At 58.7% G+C, this 10,476-nt stretch overlaps 2 protein-coding genes across 2 annotated transcripts; one reads left to right on the forward strand and one right to left on the reverse strand.

The window, feature by feature from the left end:
* Nucleotides 1–4,264: 4,264 nt before the first annotated feature.
* Nucleotides 4,265–6,964, reverse strand: FAM78B (family with sequence similarity 78 member B). Its single transcript, XM_054384242.1, has 2 exons — nt 6,702–6,964; nt 4,265–4,787 (listed from the first exon to the last, which is right to left on the reverse strand). Exons 1-2 carry the CDS (start codon nt 6,962–6,964, stop codon nt 4,265–4,267), a joined length of 786 nt encoding a protein of 261 aa, XP_054240217.1.
* Nucleotides 6,965–7,610: 646 nt separating this feature from the next.
* On the forward strand, nt 7,611–10,258 carry PLPP6 (phospholipid phosphatase 6). The gene is made up of 2 exons (XM_054384241.1): nt 7,611–8,028; nt 9,877–10,258. The coding sequence occupies exons 1-2, from the start codon at nt 7,611–7,613 to the stop codon at nt 10,245–10,247; spliced, it is 789 nt and encodes a 262-aa protein (XP_054240216.1). The 3' UTR covers nt 10,248–10,258.
* The last annotated feature ends 218 nt before the right edge of the window (nt 10,259–10,476 follow it).

A 10,476-nucleotide genomic window follows, 5' to 3' on the forward strand; every position in this document is an offset into this window, starting at 1 on the left:
CACCACAGGGTGAGCACAACCCCTCTGGAACACCAGAGGAGCCACCTGTAGGCTGGAAGGAGTGGGGAACAAGCCTCAGCACCAGACCCAGGGGTATAAAGCTGGCAGGGCCAGCCACTGGCCCCACCTCCAAGCCAGGCAGAGGCTGACAGCAGCCCACAAACTCCTGCCTGCTCCCTGATGCTAGCATGGCCCCAGAGGTGCAAGCCAGCCACAGATGGACTCAGGCAAACACAGGGTTTGGTTCCAGTACAGCTCGAGTGGTTTTCTTTTAATCCCAGAGAAGTGAAATGCAACATTTGTTGGAGTTGGTAATAACATCCAGAGACAGAAGTCCAAGCCCCCTCCTCGCTAAGTCAGTTGTGTTTAAGGCACTCTGCAAAAGCAGCTTTCCTCTTCTCCCGGTTTTCCCCACACGGCAGCAGAATACCTGGTTTGGCCTCTTCTCCATAGCCACTCCTGCACCTCCTGGCTCCTCTCACCAGCTCCAGGAACTGGCAACAGAAAATCCAGCAGGAGCCCAACAGAGAAACCCCAGGAGGCTGGGCCAGTAAATACAGTTGGGCACGGGAGGGAGCACAGTGCCAGGGGAGGGGGCACAGGGGCTTCGAGCCTCTGTGGGAAGGGGACAGGCACCAATGTGATTCCCCTTCCTTTCCTCCCCCATCCCTGCTCCAAAAGGCCATCGGAGAGCAGGGGCCTGCAAGCATCCCATGCCAGTGGTGCTCCTAAACATGTGGCAGCACCCCACAAAGCAGGGGGCTGGGCAGGGGGGGACCCAGCTGCCCCCACCACACAGCAGAAATAAACCCCCCCAAATTCCAGCCATCAATAAATACCAATAAATAAATTAATAAATATATAAATTAATAAATAAGTGACTCAAAGACAGAGGAGAAGGGGCACCCCAAGGCTCAGGACAAGGGGAGTGTGCAGGTGGGCATGACCTGCCCCTCCCTGAGCTCATGGGGTGCTGGTGCAAAAGGGGGGTGCATGGAAGGCCTTCCACAGGGGCAGCCAAGCTCAGGGACCCAGGTGCTTGTCCCTGGCATGGGCTCTGCAGCTAGGGCTGCTGCTCAAGGAGTAAAGCTGCAGGCCAGGACGACATAAGCTGACCCTAGACCCACGAGCAGCAGCTCTCAGCTACTGCCTGCCACCCTTCCCTCCTCTCCGCCTGAGCATCCTGAGCCCTGCACTCAGCTCTGCTGAGCTTGGGCAGACACTCCCCCAACAGCTCCACCCAGCTGTGAACTTGCACCTTTGGTGACCATGCCAAATGCCTGCAAGGTTTGCCAAACATTGCTTGCAAATTCCTTCTGCTTTGCAAACAAATTTTGCAATTGATTTTGCTTTTCTTTTTTCTAATGGGGCATTGCCCACAATGACAACCACACAGCAAACCGAGTTCAGTGCATAAAGCCAGCTGCCAGGGACAAAGTGGGCACAGAGATCCAGCAGGAGCCTGAAAGGGTGAGCACAGGCACAACCCCAGGGCTCAACCAGAGCCTGCCTGCAGGCTGGAGCCGCCCTGGGAACTCAGGCACACAGCTAAGGCCAGGCACCAAGCCCAGCACCAGCACTGGGTGGCACCAAGCAGCTCCGTGGGGATGTTGCAGGCACTCATGGGACAGAAACAGAGACCACTGCTGTCCCTGTGTCGTGGCAGATGATGTGCAAAGGCTCTGGCTGGCCAGCACGTCCCCAAAGATGGCAACAAATCTAACAGCTTTCCTGCACCAGCAGCCCCTCTGCCAGCCAGCTGGCACCACGGTGGTGCCACAACAGCTGCCTGGGCTGATGGCCACCACACAGCCCCCACGTGTAGTCCCGGCCCTTAAGGCCCTGTGGATTTTGGGGAGCTGGCTCACAGAGTCGTTCTGGACACAGCTTCCCCTGCCAGCAGGGAGCCCATCCTGGGGCTGCCCACTTGCTGGGGAACCTCCTCCTCTGGATTTTTAGGTCTGCTGCTGCCAGAGACATTTCTGTCCCATTGGGTCAAAAGCATACATCTGCCTCATTTCAAACTGAAATGTGCTTACCCCCGATCTCCTCCTCCCCAAAGCACTGAGGAAAATTGTATTTAAAGTTTCTAACCCCTTCCCACACATGGTCTTGGAGAAATGAAACAGCAAAAGCTGCCACCAGCCACATACCAGGACACAACCACAGGCAGAGTCTCACAAGAACAGGACGTTCCCACACCAGCAAGCTCCCTGCAGAAGTTATGCTCCAGAAGAAAAAAAACCACAGCAAACCAAAGCTGAGAGGCCTCTCTCCCTCCACACCCTTCCCACCACAAGGCTCTTGTGCCCCTCTCCCTCCAAACCTTTCCCAGCACCAGGCTCTACCCCCCAGCAACACCCAGGTGTAGGCACAGAGAGCAGCAGGTTGCCAGCCTGCTGTGAGGCCAGGCGGGAGGAGCAGGGCTGCCAGCCCTGGCGCAGGGAGGTGTGTGTGAAAATACAGAGCTCCAGAGGGAAAATACAGAATCCTATCAGCAGCAAACTACAGGGATCTCACAGGGATCTCACAGGGATTTTTGGTCTGAGATGTCTGGGGAGCCCCTTCTCTGGCAGGGGCCAGGGTGTGCATCCCCCCCTGGAAAAGCACAAGCCACGGCCGAAGCTTTGCAGAAGTGATGCCAAGGGCATGTGCCAGCACACAGCAGGGAGCAAAGCAGCACGGGCTGGGTGTCCCAGCAGCCAGGCTGAGGGCAGCGACGCCAATACTGCAGGAGAGGCTTTGCACAGAAGTGATGAACATGGGAACCCTCCCCAGGCTCTCCTGGCAGCAGGACAGAAGTTGGCACCCTCCCAGCAGAAATCACCTACATGCCCAGGGCACCCGCCATGGTGTGAGGGCAGGGGCGTGAGCCACAGCTCCCACAGGCCTCCTGCTGGGGTGGTGGATGGAGCAGAGAAAGCAGCAAAAGCCACAGCCACCCACCCAGGAGTGCCTTGGCTTACACCTCTGATGCATCCTGAGGGTGAGATCCTGGGAACTGCAGGTCACCACCCCCAGCCCTGCACTGCCCCACAGCCCAGAAGATGCCAGAGGTTCAGGCAGTGAGGTGCCAAAAGAAAGGCAAATAAAATCCATTACCCCCAAGCACCTGCAGCAGCAGGAGGCAGCAGCTCACCTCCCTCTTCCCGTGCAAACCCAGTCCTGCCCCATGCAGCCTTTGCTCACATCCCTGACTCTGACTCACAGAGAGGGGACCTCAATTCCTGCAAAGCCTGAGGAGTTCCCACCAAGCCTGCTGTCCCCTTCAGCAGTGTCCCTGTCAGTAGCCACCCTGCTCTGCAGGGGGCTGAGGAGAAGAGCCAGCATTGGAGTGCAAAATGAGCAAGCACCCAACTTCTTGCAAGGGACTTGGGTCTGCAAGGGAAGCATGAGAGTCCAAGGGTATCTCCAAGGCAGTTTGGGTACCCCACACACACAGTCAGCAAGCACCTGGGCCTGGTAAATGGACATTGCTCCCAGTTTCTCCTTCAACTGAGAGTTGAACCTGTTTCCATAAGGGAAGAGTCAGTGGGATTTGGGTGGGGAGGGGTGGAGGAGCTGCAAAAATATAGTGCACCTTAAAACAAAAAGGACATCTAAGCTGCCCTTAGATCTCACTCCAAGACGGAAAAGAGCTATGGCATCTCCTACACTCACGACTACTCCAAACACAGCCAGACGCATGCAACACGTGTCCCGCTCCCCCCAGCTGTGCAAGGCCCTGCCCGGGCAACGCTGCCAGCCAGCGCCCCAGCACTGCCAGCTCTCGCTCCACCCCTACCCCAGCAGACAGGACGGGGGGTGGATTATCCATCCCAAATGCATAGGTATAGACACCACGGGGACAGCCATGCCCCAGCAGCGGGCAGGGTCCCTGCGGGAGCTCTCTGCGTCCGGCAGGCACCATCTCCACTTCTTCCTCCTGCTGGGTGCGAAGCGGCACTCGCCACAGGCACGGCCCAGTCGTGCTCCTTGCATTGCCCTGCAAGCAAAGATGAGTCATTTGGGGCAGGCAGCCTCTCTGCCAGCTGCAGGCCCCTCAAAGGACTTGATTCTGCTTCCTGGAAAACCTTCCAGCTCCACCATCCCCCTGCTGCACCCGCAAGCCAGCCAGGCTCTCGTTCTGACTGTTGGAGGAGCCACATCTCCAGCCACATCTACAAAGCAGGAGAGCCCCAGAGATCTGCCTTGGCTCCAAGCCCCATTCCTTTGCAGCAGGCTGACAGCACCCAGGTCCTCAGGCACTCGCCCTGGTACTGCCCTACTTGGGAGGTATGACCACTATCGGCTGTCCTCGCTTGGGTCTCCACATCAGCACCTGGGCATCGTTGGCATTGGGCTTCACCAGGGCGTTTGGTGGAATGGGCTCCATCCTGCTGAGGATCCGGGGCTGCTCCTGCTGAGTCCTGCCCACCAGCCGCGCCCGCTGCCCCAGCAGCTGCATGGGATCCACCTCAATGTCCACTCGCATCCTCCACTTTATCGTCTGCAGGATGATCTTCTCCTTGGTGGTGGTGTTCATGGCCACCAGCCAGGTGGTGAAGCTCTGGTCCCTTTTGATCCGGGTCAGCAGCGGCACGTTGCTGTTGCTGACAGGCACGGCCCACGTCACGCTGGGGTAGAAATTGTCATTCATGCTCACTGAGAGCCTGGAGATCTTGTTAGTGGGCCCGACCAGGGTGACAGTCTCTGTGGTGTTCCCATACCAGGGGTAGCTCACTCCGTCTGAATCGCTAATGGCTTTTACTCTGCCTTCTCGCAGGTCGGGCAGCTCCCAGCTTGACCTAGTGAACAGGAAAAGATAGGCCAAGTCAGCAGGGAAAGGGCAGCAGGAGCTCCCAGACAGAGATCACAGGATCACAGTACAGTAGAGGTTGGAAGGGACCTCCAGAGATCATCCAGTCCAAGCCCCCTGCCAGAGCAGCATCACCCAGGGCAGTCTGCACAGGAATGCATCCAGGTGGGTTTGGAAAGTCTCCAGAGAAGGAGACTCCATAACCTCTCTGGGCAACCTGCTCCAGGGCTCTGTCACCCTCACTGTAAAGAAGTTTCTCCTCATTCTGAGGTGAAACCTTCCCTGTTCCAGTTTGTCTCCATCGTTCCTTGGCTTATTACTGTGCACCACCCAAAAGAGCCTGGTCCCCTCCACTTGACACCCACCCCTCAGCTATCGATAGACATTGATCAGATCCCCTCTCAGCCTTCTCCTCTCCAGACTAAACAGCCCCAGGGCTCTCAGTCTCTCTTCATAGGGGAGGCAAGAAAGATGGGGACCCTCTCCCTGCCTGCAGCAAGTTCTCAAGGACCTCCTTCAAGAACAAATTTGGCTTTGGTTCCTCTGCCAAGTCCCTCACACCGGCTGTAGCCTTTGCTCTGCCAGCACAACACTATATTAATTAACCTGCAATCAAACCAACCAGGCCAAAACTCCTTGCTGCATCTCCCTGGGATCACTCTCTCCTTAATCCACTCCTGTGGTGAAGAACAGCATTCCCCAACTACCAGCTGCAGCACCACCACACCATCCAAGCCTCTCAGCAGCCCTTCCTGGGAGAAAATCTGTGATTTTTATTAAATACCCACACAGAGGCACATCCAACAATGAAACATCACAGCCACGCCTGCCATCAGCGCCATGAAATCTCTGCAATATGGCACACGGGAGGTGGAATTCCAGACCAAATCTTGGCTGCCAAGCATGTGAGCAACACAGCAAGGGAGATAATTGCCAGGTGGTGATGATGAGCAGGGTTTGGTGAAACCTCCCACTGGCTTCAAACACCTCTGGGTTCTGGTGCTGCCTGTGAGTGGCAGGGGACACAATGCTGCCGTCCCCCCAAAAAGTGCCAGCCTCTGCTCGTTCCAACAGCCCCTAGTGCTCCAGTGCCACATGCAGATGGATCTGCCATGACACAAGGATGCGGGCAGGCAGCAGGAGGACCTGCTGCTCCCCAGTGCCCACGCCTGATGCCCTGTTTTGGGACCCCCTGGGCACTGGCAACAAGAGTCTGCAAAATGGATCCCTCTGGTCATCTCCAGCCCCTCTCACACCACACCTTTGAAAAGGCAGAAAAGACAGCAACAGAGCCAACAGCTTTGTCCCTCAGTGTTCCCCTGAATCACCTGCATGCTCAGCCTTAGCAGAAGCTGGGTTCCAGTGACCATTTCTGACAAGCAATGAGAAGCTTCCTCCTTTAAACATCAACCAAGGGAGTAAGTCTCCTGGCACCACCCGTGCCCATGACCCAAACAAAATGCTCCCCAAGGAGGGACAGTGGCCACAAAGCCCTCGAAGGAGTCAACTTCAGGCCACCTGGCCACGGCAGGAGACAGCTGTAGGACAAGAGGCGCCAGCACTGCCCAGGCCGAAGCGCTGTGGGGTCAGGTCTGAAGGGGCAGGGGCAATGCCAGCAGCGGTTGCTGGGGTGCAAGGGACACCCGTGCGTGGCAGTAGGTGCAAACACACGGTGGAGGTCCAACACCTGCTGCCTGGGGGTGCAGCAACCGGGAGGCGGCAGGCCTCTACACCAGCTGCAGGAACGTCCACGCCAGCCTACTGCCCACCACAGGGCCTCCAGGCCCCCGGGCCCCCATCCCCGTTCCCGCCCCAATGCAGGCGAGGTGCCGCGCCCGGTGCTGGATCCCGTCCCCCAGCCCCAGCCCGGTGCGGGTGCCAGGATGCCGGTGCCGGTACTCACACGCCGAGGTCGCTGTAGGTGTTGTAGAACTCCATGTGATTGCAGGCCTGGATCCAGCCCACCACCCAGGTGTGCCGCCGGGCGATGGGTGGCATGAGGACGCGAGCCGAGGCGCGGAAGTAGGGCGTGCGGTACCGCAGCACCACCGGCGAGCTCTCCTCGATAGCGGTGGCCGCCGGCTCGATGGTGGCCGACACGTCCGAGACCACGATCTGCTCCCGACGGACCCGCGCCTTGCAGGCCACGCTCTGCAGGCACCCCATCGCCGCCGCCGAGGCCTTATCACCCGCCGCCGCCGAGCCGCGGGGCCGGGGGGGCGGCCCGACCCGCCGCCGCCCGCCCGCCGCCGCGGCGGCGCATCGCCGCCCGCGCACCGGTGCCCGCACCGGCGCCGGCAGGATGAAGGCGCCGATGCCGCCGCGCCTCTTACGGCCCTCGCCGGCTGCCGTACGCCGGCCGGGGTGGGCACGTGCGCGGGGCCGGGGTTGAGGAGAGGCGGGGCGAGCCCACGAAGCCCCGCTCCAGGGGCGTGGCGGGACGGAGGCTGAGGGGTCCGCCTCGCCGTCGGGGGGCGCCATAGTCTCGTCTCGAGGCGTTGTGGATCCATGGCAACCGTCTGCGTCACGGGGGGCGGCGGAAGAGGAAGCGCGGGGCTGCCCGGTAGCGGGGGAGCTGGGCTGCAGGAGGAGCGTGGGCGTCCAGTGCCCAGGGGTGCCCTTGGGCGGGGGTGACTGGGCCCCCGCGGTGCAGTATTGGGAGGCTGGGGTGCCGGGGGGCTGCAGGCAGCAGGACCCGTAGCAGGTTGCGGGCAGGAGGAGAAGCGGGCCCGGGCACGGGCTGGCACGTAGAGTGAAGTGGCCTGGCAGCCGGTGACAGGCCCCCGCCTCTCCCAGGCCATCATCTCTCGCCATGCCGAGTCCCCGCAGCAGCCGTGAGCGACGCAGCGGCAGCAGCGGTGGCTGCGGCAGCAGCCGTCTGGAGTTCCTGTCCCTCGTCAGCCAGCGCAGTCCCGGTGCCCCGGACAGCCCGTCGCGCCGCAAGGAGTCGAGTAGCTCCACGGCGGCCCCGCTGCCCGAGGAGGACTGCATGAAACTCAATCCCTCCTTCGTGGGCATCGCCCTCAGCTCCCTCCTCGCCATCGACCTCTGGGCCTCCAAGCGCCTGGGCGTCTGCGCTGGAGAGAACTCGGCCTGGGGCAGCGCACGCCCCCTCATGAAGGTCATCGAGGTTTCGGGGCACGGCATCCCCTGGCTGCTCGGCACCTTCTGCGGGCTCTGCCAGAGCGACAGCTCAGCGGCCAGGGAGGTGCTGCTCAACTTGCTCTTCGGTGAGGATGGCGGCAGGCAGGAGCCAAGGTGGGAGGGTGTGGGTCTGAAGGACTGGGAAAATCTGAGTAAACCACAGCCTCCTACAGACCCCGGGGAGCCAGATGATTTTGAGCAATTGCTTCTGGCTTACCTGCGGTGCCTGGCAGCAGAGCAAGTAATGCTGCAGACGGTCAGTGTGGTGGCACGGGTATGGCTCAGCTGGCACAGCTCCAGCCACACACAGCGAAACTCCAGGCAGCTAAACTGCTTCTGCAGTTGCACAAAACTTTCAGGGAGCCAAACTCTCGTTTAGTTCTTCCCCTTATGAGAACAGCACATTCCAGGTGCAGCTGAGACACCTGCCCATTTCCTGGAAATCTGCTCTGAGGTCCCTGCAGGCAAGGAACAGCACAGATTGATCTCTGTCAGCCAGTGAGGAGATCTTGATTTAAAATATGCATTTTAATCGTGTGTGGTGTAATATCTGCCCCCCCTCCCCCCCCTTTACCTTCCTGTCTCATTAGGCAGAGTCAGATGCTTCATTCCTGCTCATTTAGAAACTGCAGTAGCTCCAGAGCAAAAGACCTTTCCAGGTTCCTAGTCCTTACTCTTTTATTAAGCTGAAAATGATTGGTACCTCCCACTCACCATTTGAATTGGAATCTGCTTGGTGAGAACGTTGGTTTGTGCATCTTTCTCATCTAGCAGCACATGGTTAAATTACAGTTCCACAACGGACTGGGAGGCCTCTAACATAACCTCTGCTCTGAGGAAATCTGTTCCAGTGCCAGGGCCTTGTCCAGCACCCAACACTCTGCACCAAAGCCACCTACTTCTGTGGGGTCCTGTCCCAGGGTTGTAGCACCTGTGTGGGGAAGAACTGTTCCCTAATGTCCCAGGCTGTCTCTCCCAAGCCATATGTTAAAAAAGAGAAAAAAACTATTGACTTGGGAAAGGCAGGGGAGGGAAGCAGACAAACCAAACCAAACTGTTCTTAAACGATTAACCTAAGGGATGAACTGAAATGACCAAAAGACTTGATGTCCAGAAGCAATCCTTAGGACAAGCAAAAGTTGGTCTCCCACAAGATTTCCCCAAAAGAAGTAGCTCTGACTTGAGCATTGGGCTAGCAGGGATGAAGCAAGCACCCTCTGCCCTGCACATGAAGCTGCTCTTGCTAAATGCTGGCTGAACACTTCTTAGAAGTGCTTTGCTTCTGACTTCTACCACAACAGTCTTTAGCTCTCTGGGGACAAGCCACTATTACTTAAATCATCCTTTATTCAGCTTTTGAAAACCACAATGTGGTTAACTTTCTGGTGTTAATCCCTGCAGCTGCAGCAGGGAGAAGCCAGACTGCAGGAGGCCTAGCACCACACCAGCTCGGAGCCCCTCAGTCAGAGTTGTGGCCGAATGGCTGAGGTGGTTAATCATTCACCCAGCACAGTTTGACCCCCAGCCGTGAAGGTAGGCAGGGCAGTGCTCAGTCAGAAGGGAGCTGTGGTGCCATTAATCCCTCTGTTGCCTGCACGTTACGGGCCAGCCCTTTGGGAGCAAGCTGGGCAGAGCCCTGTTGTTGGCTGTGACAGGTGGAGTCTGGTCTTGCCTGGGGGCTGTGTGCTGCAGGACCACAGACTGAAGGCGTGCTCCTGCTGGAGGGCAGAGCACGGGATGAATGCCATGCTGTGCCTACCTGGGGACTGGAGTCGTGGGCAATGCTGCCTGCCCTTAGCTGGTTCTGGTAGCCAAGTGCTTTCTTCGTAGCTAAATGTTTTGCTTTGACTCTTGCCTTGTTTTCCGTGGAGGGGATGGAGGGAGAAGACCAACACACGCCCAGACCTTGCTCACTGCCTGTTGCTGTCTCCTAGCCCTGCTGCTGGATCTGGTGCTGGTGGCCGTGGTGAAGGGACTGGTGAAGCGGCGGCGGCCCACCCACAACAAGATGGATATGTTCGTCACCATCTCGGTGGACAAGTACTCCTTTCCCTCCGGGCACGCCACCAGGGCCGCCCTCGTCTGCCGCTTCGTCCTGCGCCACCTGGTGCTCGCCGTGCCGCTGCGGGTCCTGGTGGTGCTCTGGGCGCTCATCGTCAGCGTCTCCAGGGTGATGCTGGGCAGGCACAACATGACGGACGTGCTCTTCGGGCTTCTGCTGGGCTACGCCCTGTACAGCGTGGTGGAGTACTGCTGGCTATCTCCGCTCAGCGCCCCGGCCCTCTTTGCGCTCTGGCGCCACTGATGGCTGGGTCCCTTCCCGGGGAGGAGGCGGGCGAGTGGCTTGCTGAGCACGCACAAGGAGAGCACACTGGAACTTGATCTCTCATCCTAAGTTCCTCATCTGTCCAGCCAAGACTTCAACACTAGCGGTGCTGCAGGCTCCTGGGCCCACACTTAAGACATTTGTTGCTGTCTTGCCCTCCTGATGAGCTGTCAGGAGGGCCAAGCAGCTGCACTGACTGTTCTCCCAC

This window comes from Indicator indicator, chromosome 10, assembly GCF_027791375.1.
Source record: "Indicator indicator isolate 239-I01 chromosome 10, UM_Iind_1.1, whole genome shotgun sequence".
Taxonomy (NCBI): domain Eukaryota; kingdom Metazoa; phylum Chordata; class Aves; order Piciformes; family Indicatoridae; genus Indicator; species Indicator indicator.

What these genes read in the sequence shown, in the direction of transcription:
- FAM78B (XM_054384242.1), bottom strand. Translation starts at nt 6,964, where the DNA reads ATGGGGTGCCTGCAGAGCGTGGCCTGCAAGGCGCGGGTCCGTCGGGAG. An exon ending in ACCTACAGCGACCTCGGCGT is followed by an intron (nt 4,788 to 6,701) that starts GTGAGTACCGGC and finishes CCTGTTCACTAG; the next exon opens with GTCAAGCTGGGAGCTGCCCG.
- PLPP6 (XM_054384241.1), top strand. Translation starts at nt 7,611, where the DNA reads ATGCCGAGTCCCCGCAGCAGCCGTGAGCGACGCAGCGGCAGCAGCGGT. An exon ending in GCTGCTCAACTTGCTCTTCG is followed by an intron (nt 8,029 to 9,876) that starts GTGAGGATGGCG and finishes GCTGTCTCCTAG; the next exon opens with CCCTGCTGCTGGATCTGGTG.